This window comes from the organism of the source record quoted next, unplaced genomic scaffold, assembly GCF_019419815.1.
Source record: "Pyrus x bretschneideri cultivar Hongxiangsu unplaced genomic scaffold, Pyrus_bretschneideri_v1 Contig13, whole genome shotgun sequence".
Classification (NCBI taxonomy): Eukaryota; Viridiplantae; Streptophyta; class Magnoliopsida; order Rosales; family Rosaceae; genus Pyrus; species Pyrus x bretschneideri.
This window is the reverse complement of record NW_025999424.1, coordinates 3,750,097-3,766,993: the sequence shown is the minus strand read 5'-3', so window position 1 is coordinate 3,766,993 and position 16,897 is coordinate 3,750,097. Positions and strand designations below refer to the sequence as shown.

Here is a 16,897-nt window from a genome sequence, read left to right as displayed (position 1 = left end):
TTGTTTTAAATTATTTGTTAAAGGCCTTTGGGCCGTGAGTTGTTGAGGGCCCCAAGCCCAAGTCCTAAACCCAATTTCCCTCAGCCCTTTTCTTTTAGAACCTAAGGCCTTAGCCTTTGGGCCTCCCACCTAGGCCCGAGTAACCCAAAACTTGGTCCTAAACCCATTAAATCCTAGCCCACCTAAATAGCTAAACCCTTAACCCATTAACCCATTATCCTAAGCCCAACCTACCTAAACGTAAACCTAACCTAAGTCCAAACCCTTTAGGCCCAACCCGGTCCAATCCAAAACCCTTGACCCGGATCCGTTGACTTTGAAACATTGACCGTTGACCCGGTCAATGTTGACTTTGACCGATCAACGTTGATCGTTGACTTTCAGGTTTTCGTCCAGAACCCTTCCTAGGCTAATTTCGACGTCCTGAACCCATTTCCGATGTCTGTTTTCTCAGATTAAGTTGTTCAAGTAGAGTTTGACTAAATGTACCATTTATGTGCTTAGAGACAATTATTTGTGGTGTTTCCGTCTTCGCTAGTTACGTGGCTCTTCGGCGGCGAAGTACTGTGAGTGGACCCCTTTAAAAATGCATGTTTTAATAGTAGAAATGCATACATGAGGCATGATTTGATGACTATGTTTTATGAAACGTTTTATGAGATAACATGCTTACTGAGGCTAGTTTGAATTATTACTATTTTTCCTATAACCCGTGTTCTTATAGAGTATCCGATGGATGATGATATGATATTTAGAGCATGTTTAGAACACCTCTTTATAGTATAGATGATGAATGACTTTATACTATGAAGTTGCTTTTCAATATATATATGTTCAATGGCTTTGTACTTACCTAGTGGTCATTTTTCCGCTACGGGACGTAGGGATAGATTCTGGTCCGTCCCGGGCAACGGTTTGGTGTTAGCATAGGGCTTGGAGTGTGTTTCCTCTAGCTATTAGCACATGGACAGAGAGCCGGCATGAGGCCTGGAGTGTATTTTACCCTGACTATTTGCTCACTTGGTTCACCCATGTTTTATTATATATAAATAATAATAACTGTTTTATTATTTATATATATCAACTTGATTCACTTATGTTTGTTTTGTGCCCCCTTCAGGACTTATAAATGAGGCATACAATCCAGGCATCCAGGCACTTCTGCATCAGCATCTTCGAGTCCTCTCGATGTAGGATCCATCCTTTGTTTCATTCAATTTTGTATTATTTCTTTTAGTGTTCTAGTTAGTTGTATGCTCTGAACACGTTCCTTAAAATGCATATTCTTTATTCTTTTATATTTATAAGTCTTATCTACCCCTTGTTTTTAGCATTTGCACTCAATAAATGGTTTTTGTCACCTTTGGGTGTCGGTCAGTACTTGCCTATCCTGGTATTCAAGGAATATCGGGATCGGGACGTGTCAGATTTGACATTTGTCAATCTTTTTTATTCTGTTTCTTTCTAGATCAGAAGATGGAGAGAGGAGTGGCCCCAGACCCAGAGTTTCACAAATGTGGTCAAGGCCCGTTTCAAAAGTTCAAACTTTCAATAATTCCACTAGCATATGAAAAGGCAATAAATCAAAAGGAAGATAACAATTTAGATAGAAAAACAAAAGGAAGAAAACAAAGAAATCCGCAGCATAGCTCAGCATAAGGCAATAAAGCATATAAACCAGAAAAATAACAACAAAATTAAGGACAATAATGAATTTAATTACCCAAAAAGAAAATAAAACCGAGTTTGTGTTTAAATCTTTCAGTGCGTCCAGAAAAAGAAAATGAAACCTAGTTCCATCAGTAATAGAACAAAAGTATACAACAATAGATTGATGAAACTAAAGCCGTTCGCTGAATGTACCAGCAAAACAACATCCTAATAAACCAAAGAAAGGAATAAAATCACGTGTACAACGGGTAAATCTAACCGGAATGAACCCTAAATCAAAGAGACAAAATGGTGGATTCCCCAATGAATCCTAAACCGATGCTCCGGGCTTCTTCTATATATGATACGATAGAGAAGCTAAATTCTAAAACATCTCATAGCGGAAAAAGGAAAGATAAAGAACAAAAATGAGCAACCTACATATAATAGCTGTTCCTTTTCCGGCACAAGGTCATGTGCTTCCCTTGATGGAGTTGTCACAATGCTTAGTCAATCATGGCTTCAAAGTCACCTTTGTGAACACAGAGTTCAATCACAAACGCATCGTGAACGCCTTGGCTGGCAAAACTCATGTAGGAGATTGTATTCATCTAGTTTCACTTCCAGATGGCTTAGAACCCGGGGAGGACAGGAATGACCTAGGCCTGTTGTGTGAAGGAATGCAACGAGTCATGCCGGGGAAGTTGGAGGAGTTGATAGAGAAGATCAATGAAGAAGAAAGTGACAAGCTCACTTGTGTCCTTGCCGATGAGAGTTGCTGGTGGGCTCTGGATGTTGCAGCGAAAATGAAAATCCGGCGGGTTGCCTTTTGGCCTGCATCAGCTGCAGCTTTGGCATTGAGTTTCAATATTCCAAAGTTGATTCATGAAGGAATCATCGACGATGATGGTACCGTAAGAATAATTTGATTAACAAAGAAATATTTTGATCTAATTCACTAATTATATTTTTGTTATGATTCACTTATGGCAGGAACTCCGTTGAAAAGCCAAGAAATTGAGTTGGCAAAAAATCTGCCCAAAATGAAAACCGCAGACTTGCTGTGGACATGCTTTCATACACTAGCCACTCAGAAAATCGTCTTTCAAGTTATAGTAAGAAACAATAAGTCTGTGAAAGCGGCAGACTGGCTTGTTTGCAACTCGGCGTATGATCTTGAACCAGCAGCGTTCAATCTGGCACCCGAGATTTTACCAATAGGCCCGCTTTTGGCAAGCAGCCGGCTCGAGAACTCAGAAGGAAACTTCTGGCCACAAGACTCCACTTGCTTAGAGTGGCTGGATCAACAGAAACCCAGATCAGTGATCTATGTTGCATTTGGCAGCTTCACGGTTTTCGATCAAACACAATTCCAAGAGCTTGCGTTGGCTCTTGAGTTGTCAGGGAGGCCATTTCTGTGGGTTGTGAGGCCGGATACCACTGATGGTACAAGTGATCCCTACCCGGAAGGATATCAAGAGCGAGTAGGCTCTCGCGGTCTGATGGTCGGTTGGGCACCTCAACAAAAGGTTCTTAGTCATCCTTCGATTGCTTGCTTCATAAGCCACTGCGGTTGGAACTCTACCCTGGAAGGCCTAAGCAGTGGGCTTCCTTTCTTGTGCTGGCCGTACTTTGCTGACCAGTTGCTCAACGAGAGCTACATTTGCGATATTTGGAAGGTGGGACTGAGATTCGATAAGAATGAAAGCGGGATCATCACGGAAGGAGAAATCAAGACCAAGGTGGAGCAACTTCTCAGTGATGAAAACTTCACAGCGAGAGCTTCGAAACTGAAGGAAGTGGCCATGAACAACATCAAAGAAGGCGGACAATCGTACGAGACCTTCAAGAACTTTATTGAATGGATGAAGTCTTAGACGAGACGCCCATCGATCTTCGTTTTCTTCGAAATAAACAAAAGGAAATAGGCAGCAAAGAAAATGCAGCCATGGATTCAACTGAGACCAATGTAAACGGCAACCCTATGTTCATTAAATAAAGTTTTCCAACAGTACCAAAACAAGAATATAAAACAACAGCGTGATGTTTTGGGCGGCTAGATCTAGAACTACCTTCAACGGTTTGTATAGGCCGTAATATTTTATATTTAGTAAGATCTGTTGACTTTTTATACCATTCCAAACTATCGTCGTTTGCCCTAAAGCATCAACAAGACCAATGCCCATGAATACAAAATCTACAGTAAAGGATCCTAAAGCTCCTTCTATTTATAGTATCACGTAGGTAATGAAATTTGACTAAAGATACTTTATAGTTTCAGAAACTCTAATTGAATTGGTGGTTTCTTCAATTTAACAGAGATTTTTTACAGAACTAAAATAATTGATTTGATGGTAGACAATCTCAGGACTACTTCTATTGATTTTAAAGTTTAGGGATCAAAGTAAGGCGTTATGACAATTTCAACAACCATTTTACTAAAAATCCTTATGTTTTTAGGTTGACAGAAGAAAATAACATATGTTATAGGGTTTATAGAAAACGTACCAAAAAAGGATGCAGCATTAGATCCAAAACTAACCAAAATAGGTCCAAAAATAAGATACAAAATCTATAAGAAACTAATCTAAAATATGGACCGGAAAAGTTCCAATACGATGGTATGAATCATGTGTTTCATCTGATTTGACATATAAATGTTTTTTTAACCTCAATATTATATCTTACCCACTGACTCGTGATCCTCACCTTTTGTATCTGATACTCTCCTTTTTTAGGGCTGGTCCATAACCCTAAATGTCTCGTCATTCGCTCCTCTCTTGTAAAAGCCCTTGAACTTCAAGCGACCTTCATCTCGCTTGGAAAACCGTTATAAATTTTGGTTTCAATTTTGTTATCCTTGGAGCCTACAAAGTTATTGTACTTTTTATGCAATGATGTAAACAAAGTTATTGTACTTTTTTTGCAATGATGGAGGGTGCATGTCACTTGACGGAGAGAAATTTGTGTGTGATTTAGCATGTCACTGGACTTTGCTAAGTGGTACTACAATCCACTCAAAAATCACCCGTGACAAGTCTTAAATATAATTTTTTTTTCTCATTCTTTTATATTTAAAATTCTCATAATTATTTTTTTCACTAATTAATGTGCATCAATTTAATGGCTTATATTTTATTTGTCCCCCCCCCCCCTTCTCTCCTTTTCCCAAATATTCCCTCCAGTTTATGTTGCAGGGCATGCCTGCCTTCTTTAACTCCCCAAACAATCTCATTGTGTAATATTATTTGATTTATCTCTTCGAATATGGTCTTTACGAAGACTGAACCTTTTCCTCATAGCATAAGCATTGCGTACTTGAAAGGCTTCAATGTCAGAATTCACCACCACATCTTCTTAAAAGTCCATTGTCTCAGCAGCAACCTACCAATTGAAAAAAAAAAAAAAAAAAAAAAAAGGACTACCACATTAATAAAATACTCATAGTAAAGAACGGAAAAAACTATTGTATAAATATGTGGGTAATTCGTATCAACATATTAACCATAACATTGATTAACAATTGAGCCCAAATATTAGATTAACATGTGAACGAAAACAAATAAAAAATTAGGCTAACCCTAATACACCTATATATATGGGTTATTCATGTCAAGTTCACATGATCAAATCAAGTATTGTATAAATAACGAAAAAACTTAAAGATTATTGATTGATTTCCATGACAAAAGTTGGAGAAAGTGATTTTGTTTAGGGTACAGAATTTTTTCTGAAGAACAGTGAGAGAAAAAAGTCGGAGAGACAAAGAAGTGGGAGAGAGAAGAAAGTGAAAGAGTCCTGCAACATAAATTGGAGGGAATATTTGGAATGGATAACTGTATTTTGCCACCAATTGTCCTTTTTTTTTAAAAAGAAAGAAAACAAAAAAAAAATCCATTAGATTGATGTATATTAATTAGTGAGAAATATAATTATGAGAATCCTAAATATAAAAGAATGGGAAAAAAAATTACATTTAAGACTTGTCATGTGGCGATTTTTAGTGGATTGTAGTGCTACTTAGCAAAGTCCAGTGGTAAGTCAAGCCTCACACAAGTTTTTCTTCACTTGACGCCGAGGTTTGGAAAAGAAAATTTTGGGATATAGAGCATTTTCTATACCTAAAATTAGTGATAATCTACTATTAACTAAAGAAGTAATAACAAGTCTTACGTGGTAACAAGGTTATCTGAAAAAATCGTGCATGTTATGGCCGAATAACTCGATGGATCAATTCGCTTGTGTTCTTGCTGATCAGAGTATTCGCCGGAAGTTGTTGAGAAAAAGGCGATCTAGCGAGCAAGCTGCCTTCTGCCCGGTACTTGAATTTATGCCCGAAAACTCTAGGATCATATGATATAACACTAGAAACATAAATATGTCTAGCAATCAAGTTATGGGAAGTAACAAATTAAGTTACCAAATCCAAATTCCTTGCTTTCAATCTACATTCACATTTCCAAATGAAAACCTGTTCATATAGTGCACAAAAAGATTTCACTACAAAAGCCACTTAATCTACAATGGAAGCCGAGATCTTTGTATGGCTTGCGAGTCCACAGCATAGAAAAGGAAAGACGAGTCTAACGCTTTGAAAACTGAGGGGCTTTGCGAGCTTTCTTGAGACCAGGCTTCTTCCTTTCAACTACTCTGGCGTCTCTGGTCAGCAGCCCTTCCTTTCTGCAAGGTCTTCTATGGTCTTCGCTGACCTTTAGCAAAGCTCGAGCAATGCCAAGGGATATCGCCTGCGCCTGACCAGAAAGGCCACCGCCATGAGCCTTGACAAACACATCGTATCCACTTTCGTATCCTAAAGTAACCAACGGTACTCTTACGTACTGTAACCACAACGGGTTGCCTTGCAGATATTCCTACACAACATTAATCTACAGAATCATAAGTGTTTCGTTTATATTGTCTACAAACAAACAAAATTCCCTAACAAGTAACTTTGGTGCTTGTACTTCGCCTACTGCTATACTTGTTCCATGATCATGATATTCACGACAGGAGACAATTATTTGTAGACCATGAGATACAAAAAAGAAAGCATTGTTCAAGGAACAGTGGATACTGAATGTGTAAAAGGACTCAGACCAGAAGAAATATCACAGTATTCGGAAACCATGAACGAAACCATTAACACAAATCATCGCAGTCCACTCAGAGTTGTATCTAGAAACAGATAACAGATTATATACAAGATTAGATGAACTAATTAACCACTACCCGTTAACCTTTCCATCATAAACATAAGCCCCACAGAGTAATGCTTGGATTCAATACATAAAAATCATTGGACACTTGGAGCATAAAATGAAGAGACCAGAACAAACAAAGCAAAACATAAAGGAACTAAGAGCATCATAGCAGATAAATAAAGGGCTATCCCCCACAACCGCATCTGCTATCGTAATGTTGTTAGGGGGTTTTGTCCAATGCGGGATAGTTGCAGGACGTGAATAGCCAGCGCACAATCAACCAATTAACCAACAAACTGTAGACCGGCCACTCACATCCCGCAACATTCCTCTAGCATTGAAGAATTTCTGAATGTTGTTGACCTTACAACATTTATTTTACTTATGTCTAGACTCAGCAACATTTATATTACTTATGCTCGTTCTCTAACTCTCTCCTCTCTCTGACATAACAGGATCCAAATTAGGGAAAGAGAGATTCTGTTTTTGATCGAGTTCTTCAGGCAACAACAAGGTACTTATTGTTTCCCTACATTTCTTTAATTGTCTTTTGGATTTTCTTCTTCAATCCATTATTTGGTTGCCAAGCTTGGACACCTAGATATCAATTTCCTTTCTCTTTCGAAAATCAATGAATAATGGGTGAAACTCTACAGTTTTAACCAGCTGATCCACAGAATGTGAAACTTTAATTTTAATTTGCTACTATTTCATTGCCTTCGATTTTTGTCACTGCTAGTGGCGACCAAAAACAGCAATGAGCAGATGAACATGGGAAGTACAGAACTTTCTGGATGAATGTTAAGAATGTACGATCACCTTCATACGCTCAACCTAATCTGATAGGATTGAAGTTTCTTTTCAAATTTTTTCTATCATTTTTTTTTCTAAATTTGGTTTTGAATTTGCAGGTACTTGTGTGACATCCCACATCGTCCAGGGGAGTGATCCTTAAATATATATTTCCATCCCTACCTAGCACGAGGCCTTTTGGGAGCTCACTGGCTTCGGGTTCCGTAGGAACTCTGAAGTTAAGCGAGAAGGAGGCTAGAGCAATCCCATGATGGGTGACCCACTGGGAAGTTGCTCGTAAGTTCCCAAAAACAAAACCGTGAAGGAATGGTAAGCCCAAAGCGGACAATATCGTGCTACGGTGGTGGAGCGGGCCCTGGAAGTGATCCGCCCCGAGCGGGGATGTGACAATTTGGTATCAAAGCCTAACCCTGGTCGCATGTGTGCCGACGAGGACGTCGGGCCCCTAAAGGGGATGGATTGTGACATCCCACATCGCCCAGGGGAGTGATCCTTAAATATATATTCTCATTCCAACCTAGCACGAGGCCTTTTGGGAGCTCACTGGCTTCGGGTTTCGTAGGAACTCCGAAGTTAAGCGAGAAGGAGGCTAGAGCAATCCCATGATAGGTGACCCACTGGGAAGTTGCTCGTGAGTTCCCAAAAACAAAACCGTGAGGGAATGGTAAGCCCAAAATGGACAATATCGTGCTACGGTGGTGGAGCGGGCCCGGGAAGTGATCCGCCCCGGGCCGGGATGTGACAACTTGCCTCCAGCAGCCCTCTGCCTGCACATCCGCACTCGGCAGCCTCTAATTTGGCTAAATTTTGGTTTTGATTTTTCTAGATCTGTATGTATTTGTGTCTGGCTGTTTAATTCTATGATTGAGGATTTTTAACATAATATGACGAAATTAGAAATTTAAAACATAATCGACTTATAAATAAATACATGCTTAAGAAATTTATATATCAGAAATTTAAGAGCAAGAATTGACTTATATAAAATCGATTTTTAATTGGGTAGATGTAATTTGTTAAACAAAAGTGTTTAAAACATCTTTTTCGATGTCAGGAGTGGAACCTAGAACTCTTAACCATAAGAATAAAAAAAATTAAAAATGGAAAACTCTCTTCTTAGATTACTTTTAATGTACTCACTTTGCTTCCTTTTGAGTACATAAGGATCCCCTTAACTATGGAGATTACAATAATTGATAGGATAAATATTTAATGCTAAAGATTATAGTTTCTAAACATCTAATTAAAACATGACTTTGAAAGATGGAAAGCCACCAACAACATGTTTAATACATAGACAATATTAATTGTCTTGGGCTGCATCAATGTATCAGCAAAACAACATCCTAATAAACCAAAGAAAGGAACAAAATCACGTGTAAAACGGGTAAATGCAGGGGTAAATGTAGGAGTAGGATTTTCTCCCCTTCTATTCTCATTTCCTTTCTTCCCCTTCTCTCATATATTATTTTTTGTCTTATTATTTGAAACGATAATAAGATGAACATTGTATGGAACCTGATGAATCGATGCCGATATTGCTATCGTTTTGATTTTTCTGTGGTGGTGTTGAGCAAATGTCTCTGACATGATATTTAGAAACTGATGAGAGTTGAAAATAGTTGAATATTCAAATGGCTAGATTGGAAGTCTATGACAAGTGATAGATTGAATGCTTTTCGTACACACCACCTAATCAACTAATCAACCCTACAGTAATGACTAGGTAACAGTTACCCATGTTTTGTGGAATTTGAAACTGCATTGTAAACGTAGTTGAGACCCACAAGAAACTGCATCATCCGATCTTCTTCAATTTGCTCATTATATGTCCTTGTAAGAAGAGGTCGATATGTCTCTAATTCATCCCAAAGGCCTTTAAGTTTTGTAAAATAAGCTGAGACCGTCATGGAGCTTCGTGAGAGAGATGCGATGAACTTCTAAATCTGATAGATTGTTGGTGCATTCTTCTGTGAAAACTAATCTTTGAAATCTTTCCACACCTTTTGGGCGCTTTTGGCATGAACAACTCTTTTATGGCGTGTTTACATAACAGTAATGAAAATAGGAGGAATTGAATTGAGGAGGAGTTCGAATGAGGAGAAGTCAGAATCGAATTCCTATTGAAGTTGTTTACTTAAATGTTCTGGAATCAGAATAGAATTTCATAAAATTGTTTACTAATTCAACAGAATCGGAATATAAACTAGTATGATTACTAAAATGTCTTTGTCCCAAATCAAATATTTTATGTACTTTAATGGGTTTATAAAGGATGGTCTTGGAAATAAAAAAAAGTAAGTGAAGGCATAAAGGGAACAAAAGTGTCATTCCGATTGCCCAAATAATCAAGAATCAAATTATCACTTATATATATAGGGAATCCAATTCCACCAATACAAGGAATTGAATTCCAAAATTTGTGTGGGCCCCACTGCTTTTTTGATTGCTCTATGTTTAGTAAACACCGAAGTACTCTGTAATCGAAATTCAATTTCACATTCTCAATTCAATTACGGATACGTAAATACGCCCTTAGATAAATCAAATTCAGCTATTATGAAGCCGTGACAAAATCATATTGTTGCATTGATTCCAAAGAGCAAATTCTTTCGGTTGACTTGTTGCTGAGGGGGCTGAATGAAGCCATCGATGAAGCCAATTTTATTCTTGGCTGTGAGAGCATGGATTGTGAATTTACTCCAAGATGAATAATTGGGACCATTCAATCTTTCTGAATTGATACCGGGGTTTTCTGAATGATGAACATAGTATGGACTTGATGGATCCATGCAGATATTGCTATTGTTTTGATTTTTCTGTGGTGGAGGTTGAACAAATATCTCTGACATGATATTTAGAAAATGATGAGAGTTAAAAACGTGGGCAAAATAGTTGAATATTCAGACGGCTAGATTGGAAGTCTATGACAAGTGATAGATTGGATGCTTTTCGTCTGTCTCCATTGACTAGGTAACAGTGACCCATATTTTGTGAGATTTGACTCAAATCTATTTAGGTAAATATAATACCAGATATTTACATATAATACCGTATATAATATTTCCTAATACGATGCTCCGGGCTTCTCCTATATATGACACGATAGGGAAGCTACATTCGAAAACATCTCATAGCGGAAAAAGGAAAGATCAAGAACAAAAATGAGCAACCTACATATAATAGCTGTTCCTTTTCCGGCACAAGGCCATGTGCTTCCCTTGATGGAGTTGTCACAATGCTTAGCCAATCATGGCTTCAAAGTCACATTTGTGAACACAGAGTTCAATCACAAACGCATCGTGAACGCCTTGGCTGACGAAACTCATGTAGGAGATCGTATTCATCTAGTTTCGCTTCCGGATGGCTTAGAACCCGGGGAGGACAGGAATGACCTAGGCCTGTTGTGTGAAGGAATGCAACGAGTCATGCCGGGGAAGTTGGAGGAGTTGATAGAAAAGATCAATGAAGAAGAAAGTGACAAGGTCGCTTGTGTTCTTGCGGATGAGAATTCCGGGTGGGCTCTGGACGTGGCAGCGAAAATGAAAATCCGACGGGTTGCCTTTTGGCCTGCATCAGCTGCAGCTTTGGCATTGAGTTTCAATATTCCAAAGTTGATTCATGAAGGAATCATCGACGACGATGATGGTATCGTAACAATAATTTGATTAACAAAGAAATATTTTGATCTAATTCACTAATTATATTCTTGTTATGATTCACTTACGGCAGGAACTCCGTTGAAAAGCCAAGAAATTGAGTTGGCAAAAAATCTTCCCAAAATGAAAACTGCAGACTTGCTGTGGACATGCTTTCATACACTAGACACTCAGAAAATCATCTTTCAACTTTTAGTAAGAAACAGTAAGTATGCGAAAGCGGCAGACTGGCTTGTCTGCAACTCGGCGTATGATCTTGAACCGGCAGCGTTCACCCTAGCACCCGAGATTTTACCAATAGGCCCGCTTTTGGCAAGCAGCCGCCTCGAGAACTCAGAAGGAAACTTCTGGCCACAAGACTCAACTTGCTTAGAGTGGCTGGATCAACAGAAACCCAGCTCGGTGATCTACGTTGCATTTGGTAGCTTCACGGTTTTCGATCAAACACAATTCCAAGAGCTTGCTTTGGCTCTTGAGTTGTCAGGGAGGCCATTTCTGTGGGTTGTGAGGCCGGATACCACTGATGGTACGTGTGATCCGTACCCGGAAGGATATCAAGAGAGAGTAGGCTCTCGCGGTCTGATGGTCGGTTGGGCACCTCAACAAAAGGTTCTCAGTCATCCTTCGATTGCTTGCTTCGTAAGCCACTGCGGTTGGAACTCTACCCTGGAAGGCCTAAGCAATGGGCTTCCTTTCTTGTGCTGGCCGTACTTTGCTGACCAGTTGCTCAATGAGAGCTACATTTGCGATATTTGGAATGTGGGACTGAGATTCGATAAGAATGAAAGCGGGATCATCACGGAAGGAGAAATCAAGACCAAGGTGGAGCAACTTCTCGGCGATGAAAACTGCAAAGCGAGAGCTTCGAAACTGAAGGAAGTGGCCATGAACAATATCAAAGAAGGCGGACAATCATACAAGACCTTCAAGAACTTTATTGAATGGATGAAGTCTTAGACGAGACGCCCATCTATCTTCGTTTTCTTCGAAATAAACAGAAGGACGTAGGCAGCAAAGAAAATGTAGCCATGGATTCAACTCAGACCAATGTAAACGGAAATCCAAAATCTTGTGTTCATTAAATAAAGTTTTCCAACAGTACCAAAACAAGAAAATAAAACAACGGTGTGATGTTTTGGACGGCCAGATCTAGAACTACCTTCAACGGTTTGTGTAGCCATGATATTTTATATTAAGTAAGATCTGTTGATTTTGTATACCATTCCAACCCATTGTCGTTTGCGCGAAAGCATCAATAAGACCAATGCCCATGGATACAAAATCTACAGTAAAGGATCCAATGCTCCTCCTATTTAGTATCACCTAGGTAATGAAATTTGACTAAACCTACGGTAAAGCATCAAATCAATCAACAAGACCAATGCCCAATAAGAAATCAAATCAATTATCACGAAAGAAGAAATCAAGAAATAAGACTTGACTGCTGAACATTTCATCAAAAAATAGGTAAAGAAATTTGACTAAACCTACAATAAAACATCAAATCAATCAACAATGCCGAATAAGAAATCAAATAAATCATCACGGAACGAGAAATCAAGAAATAAGACTTGGCTACTGAACATTTGACCAGCGAAGCAGCGTCCGAAATCAAGACCAATGCCCATGAATACAAAACCTATAGTAAAGCATCAAATCAATCAACAAGACCAATGCTCCTATTTATAGTCTCACGTAGGTAATGAAATTTGACTAAAGAAACTTTATAGTTTCAGAAATCCTAGTTGGACTGGCGATTTCTTCAATTTAACAAAGATTTTTCACAGGACTAAAATGATTGATTTGATGGTAGATAATCTCAAGATTACTTCTATCGATTTTCAAGTTTAGGAACAAAGTGATGAGTTATGTCAATTTCAGAGACTATTTTGCTAAAAATCCTTATGTTTTTAGGTTGACAGAAGAAAATAACTTATATTATAGGGTTTTAGGGTTTATAGAAAACGTACCAAAAAAGGATGCAGCATTAGATCCAAAACTAACCAAAATAGGTCAAAAAATAAGATACAAAATATATAAGAAACTAATCTAAAATATGGGCTCGAAAAACTTCCAATACAACCGTATAAATCACGTGTTTCGTCTTATTTGACATATAAATGTCTTTTTAACCTCAATATTACATATCACCCACTAACTCGTGCCCCTCACCTTTTGTATCTGATACTCTCTCCTTTTTTTGAGGCTGGTCCATAACCCTAAATGTCTCATCATTCGCTCCTGTCTTGTAAAAGCCCTTGAACTTCAAGCGACCTTCGTCTCGCTTGGAAAACCGGCATAAATTTTAGTTTCAATTTTGTTATCCTTGGAACCTACAAAGTTATTGTACTTTTTATGCAATGATGTAGGGTGCATATCACTTGACGCCTAGGTTTGGAAAAGAAGAATTTGGGATATAGAGCATTTTCTATAGCTAAAATTAGTGATAATCTACTATTACCTGAAGAAGTAATAACAAGTCTTACCTGATAGTCTTACCTGATAATCTAAAATTATGGCCGAATAACTCGATGGATCAATTCAATTGTGTTCTTGCTGATCAGAGTGTTGGCCGGAAATTGTTGAGAAATAGGCGATCTAGCGAGCAAGCTGCCTTCTGCCCGGTACTTGAATTTATGCCCGAAAACTCTAGGATCATATGATACAACACTAGAAACATAAATATGTCTAGCAATCAAGTTATGGGAAGTAACAAATTAAGTTACCAAATCCAAATTCCTTGCTTTCAATCCACATTCACATTTCCAAATGAAAACCTGTTCATATAGTGCACAAAAAGATTTCACCACAAAAGAAACTTTAATCTACAATGGAAGCCGAGATCTTTGTATGGCTTGCGATGTTCACAGCATAGAAAAGGAAAGACGAGTCTAACGCTTTGAAAACTGAGGGGCTTTGCGAGCTTTCTTGAGACCAGGCTTCTTCCTTTCAACTACTCTGGCGTCTCTGGTCAGCAGCCCTTCCTTTCTGAGAGGTCTTCTATGGTCTTCGCTGACCTTTAGCAAAGCTCGAGCAATGCCAAGGGATATCGCCTGCGCCTGACCAGAAAGGCCACCACCATGAGCCTTGACAAACACGTCGTACCCACTTTCGTATCCTAAAGTAACCAACGGTACTCTTATGTACTGTAGCCACAACGGGTTGCCTTGCAGATATTCCTACACAATGTTAAAATACAGAATCATAAGGGGTTCGTTAACATTGTCTACGAACAAACAAAATCTCCTAACAAGTAACCTTGGTGCCTGTACTCCAACTACTGCTATACTTGTTACATGATCATGATATTCACGACAGATGAGACGATTCTTTGTAGACCATGAGATGCAAAAAAGAAAGCATTGTTCAAGGAATTGCTGATACTGAAAGCTGTAAAGGACTCGGACAACAAGAAATATCACAGTAGTCGGCAACCATGAACGAAACCTAACACAAATCATCGCATTCCACTCAGAGTTGCATCTAGAAACAGATAACAGATCGAAAAACAAGATTAGACGAACGAATTAACCACTACGCAAACCTTTCCATCATATAAACATAATCCCCAAAGAAGAATGCTTGAATTCAATACATAAAAATCATTGGGGCACTTTGAGCGTAAAACGAAAAGAACAGAACAGAACAAACAAAGCAAAACATTAAGAACAAAGAACATCATAGCAGATAAATAAAGGGCCATCCCCCACAACCGCATCTGCTATCGTAATGTTGTTAGGGGGTTTTGTCCAATGTGGGATAGTTGCAGGAGGTGAATAGCCCGCAGCATTCTTCCGGCATTGAAGAATTTCTGAACGTTGTTCATCTCACAACGTTTATATTACTTGTGTCTGGACTCAGCAACAAACAATGTAAAAAGTACAAAAGCAAGCATCTTTGGCTGCCCAAAGAAGCAAACTTTGAGCATGAAATTGCTTAATCGCAGAGATATCAGCTTAACTATACATTATTCATAAATCAACTACACTAAAATCATTTTTATTTGTGAAGAAAAAAAAAATCGATTTCAGTCGCTGACAAATCGGTAAAATTGGATGAGCATGGAACCCACAATTGGAAACCCCAAACTACATGTGTTAACAGAGAGAGATAGAGAGAGAGAAAGGGAGGAGACCTTGGCGTCGCGATAGTTGATGATAACTTTTCCGGTGCCCTCCTGGAGTACAACACGAGCAATCGCACATTTCCGACGACCGGTGCCGATGATTGTCTGAGCCGCAAAGCCGCCGGGAAGCCTCGATTTCACGTATTTCTTGAGGTTTTCAGTCTCCACCACTTCCGTTGGAGGAGCTGCCGCGACGGAAAACACCACCAGACGAGGGGCACGTGTGGCGGCTCCGCACCCGTGCGAAACAGACACTGATTTGGAGCCGGGAAACGACACAATGCTGGGCTTCTGAGCTACGTGGGAGGAAAACGAGAGAGAGGATAAGGACGACGTGAGAGCCGTTATCGAAACCGCCATTTTTGCCCTAACGTTTCACACCACTGAGCCTGCTGCTAGTGGGAAGATGAAGGGGATAACGTTTGTAGTTCGATATGGGAGGATTAAGGGGATAACGTCTGCAATTGTTATTATTTCGTAAAATTGCACGAATGGCACCCATATTATTGGGCATTCGAATTTCCACCCCAAATAAAATATGATTAATGTCATGTCACTCGTATTGACATTAAGGGTTTATATCAACTTTGCCCCCATGAGTTTTTTAGGTTAGTTCACTTTGGTTCTATTTAAGTCATGCTGTTAAATATTCTAAACTATTTTAATTTACAAAAAAAAAAAAAAAAAAAAAAAAAAAAAAAGAATTCAAACTTAAGTGTTAAGGGACAAATTCGACGGAAACACGGTCCTTGACTAGTTGGCCTAATCGACATTTGCGTAGAAAAATTAATTTTTTTGGAAGGGAATTGAAACCTGTGAGATCCTCTATCACTAGTTATTCAACCATGCTATGTAAGTATTTTGGTCCAACTAGTTCTAAATTAAGTTCGTAAAGCTCACTCATTTGAAAGATAAGTTTTGGAAGTCTAAAAAGCGCTCATAATGTTATTAAAAGCGCTTTTAGTTGTCAGAAAACACTTTTAACTATGCCATAAGCAGTTTCAAATTGGTCCACTAAGGATGGATTTAGACGTCCTTGCTAGTTACTATTTGAAATTGTTCTAAATTTTTGGTTACTATAGTGAAACTTCGGGTTGTTTGGCGTGTCACATCGGTAGCCTAATAGATCTAGCACATGTAAGTGATTATCGAAGCCTCACCAATACGTGTTACACAAACGACGCATCTAACAAACAAGTAAGCGAATAGAGAGCGGGTTCCTTGGGGATTAGTGACTTGTCCTCTTGACAGTAGAAACCTCCATGATCACTTAAGTTCTGTTTCTATGGTCATTTTTCAAAAACGTTCACTTATGGCAGGAACCATGTTGAAAAACCAGGAGATTCAGTTGGCATCAAACATGCCCATCTTGAAAACTGCAGACTTTGTGTGGGCATGTGTTGGTAATAAAACCAATCACAAAATCATGTTTTAATCGATGTTAAGAA

The 16,897-nt window shown here is 38.8% G+C and overlaps 4 protein-coding genes across 4 annotated transcripts; 2 read left to right on the top strand and 2 right to left on the bottom strand.

Moving 5' to 3' along the window:
- Nucleotides 1-2,078: 2,078 nt before the first annotated feature.
- On the top strand, nt 2,079-3,864 carry LOC103950986 (UDP-glycosyltransferase 83A1-like). The gene is made up of 2 exons (XM_048579011.1): nt 2,079-2,559; nt 2,644-3,864. The coding sequence occupies exons 1-2, from the start codon at nt 2,079-2,081 to the stop codon at nt 3,525-3,527; spliced, it is 1,365 nt and encodes a 454-aa protein (XP_048434968.1). The 3' UTR covers nt 3,528-3,864.
- A 2,369-nt stretch (nt 3,865-6,233) lies between these two features.
- LOC125475027 (30S ribosomal protein S9, chloroplastic-like) lies at nt 6,234-6,790 on the bottom strand. The gene is made up of 2 exons (XM_048579360.1): nt 6,725-6,790; nt 6,234-6,521 (listed from the first exon to the last, which is right to left on the bottom strand). Exons 1-2 carry the CDS (start codon nt 6,788-6,790, stop codon nt 6,234-6,236), a joined length of 354 nt encoding a protein of 117 aa, XP_048435317.1.
- Nucleotides 6,791-10,726: 3,936 nt separating this feature from the next.
- LOC103950985 (UDP-glycosyltransferase 83A1) lies at nt 10,727-12,540 on the top strand. Its single transcript, XM_009362255.3, has 2 exons — nt 10,727-11,312; nt 11,397-12,540. The coding sequence occupies exons 1-2, from the start codon at nt 10,829-10,831 to the stop codon at nt 12,278-12,280; spliced, it is 1,368 nt and encodes a 455-aa protein (XP_009360530.2). The 5' UTR covers nt 10,727-10,828; the 3' UTR covers nt 12,281-12,540.
- A 1,523-nt stretch (nt 12,541-14,063) lies between these two features.
- LOC103950987 (30S ribosomal protein S9, chloroplastic) lies at nt 14,064-15,896 on the bottom strand. The gene is made up of 2 exons (XM_009362257.3): nt 15,459-15,896; nt 14,064-14,502 (listed from the first exon to the last, which is right to left on the bottom strand). Exons 1-2 carry the CDS (start codon nt 15,807-15,809, stop codon nt 14,215-14,217), a joined length of 639 nt encoding a protein of 212 aa, XP_009360532.1. The 5' UTR covers nt 15,810-15,896; the 3' UTR covers nt 14,064-14,214.
- Between the last annotated feature and the right edge of the window lie 1,001 nt (nt 15,897-16,897).

Excerpts from the sequence above, each read along its gene's own strand:
- LOC103950986 (XM_048579011.1), top strand. The coding sequence starts at position 2,079 with ATGAGCAACCTACATATAATAGCTGTTCCTTTTCCGGCACAAGGTCAT. Across the intron at positions 2,560-2,643 it reads AGGAATCATCGACGATGATG|GAACTCCGTTGAAAAGCCAA; the intron begins GTACCGTAAGAA and ends CACTTATGGCAG.
- LOC125475027 (XM_048579360.1), bottom strand. The coding sequence starts at position 6,790 with ATGGTTTCGTTCATGGTTTCCGAATACTGTGATATTTCTTCTGGTCTG. Across the intron at positions 6,522-6,724 it reads TGAGTCCTTTTACACATTCA|GAATATCTGCAAGGCAACCC; the intron begins GTATCCACTGTT and ends AATGTTGTGTAG.
- LOC103950985 (XM_009362255.3), top strand. The coding sequence starts at position 10,829 with ATGAGCAACCTACATATAATAGCTGTTCCTTTTCCGGCACAAGGCCAT. Across the intron at positions 11,313-11,396 it reads AATCATCGACGACGATGATG|GAACTCCGTTGAAAAGCCAA; the intron begins GTATCGTAACAA and ends CACTTACGGCAG.
- LOC103950987 (XM_009362257.3), bottom strand. The coding sequence starts at position 15,809 with ATGGCGGTTTCGATAACGGCTCTCACGTCGTCCTTATCCTCTCTCTCG. Across the intron at positions 14,503-15,458 it reads TCAACTATCGCGACGCCAAG|GAATATCTGCAAGGCAACCC; the intron begins GTCTCCTCCCTT and ends AACATTGTGTAG.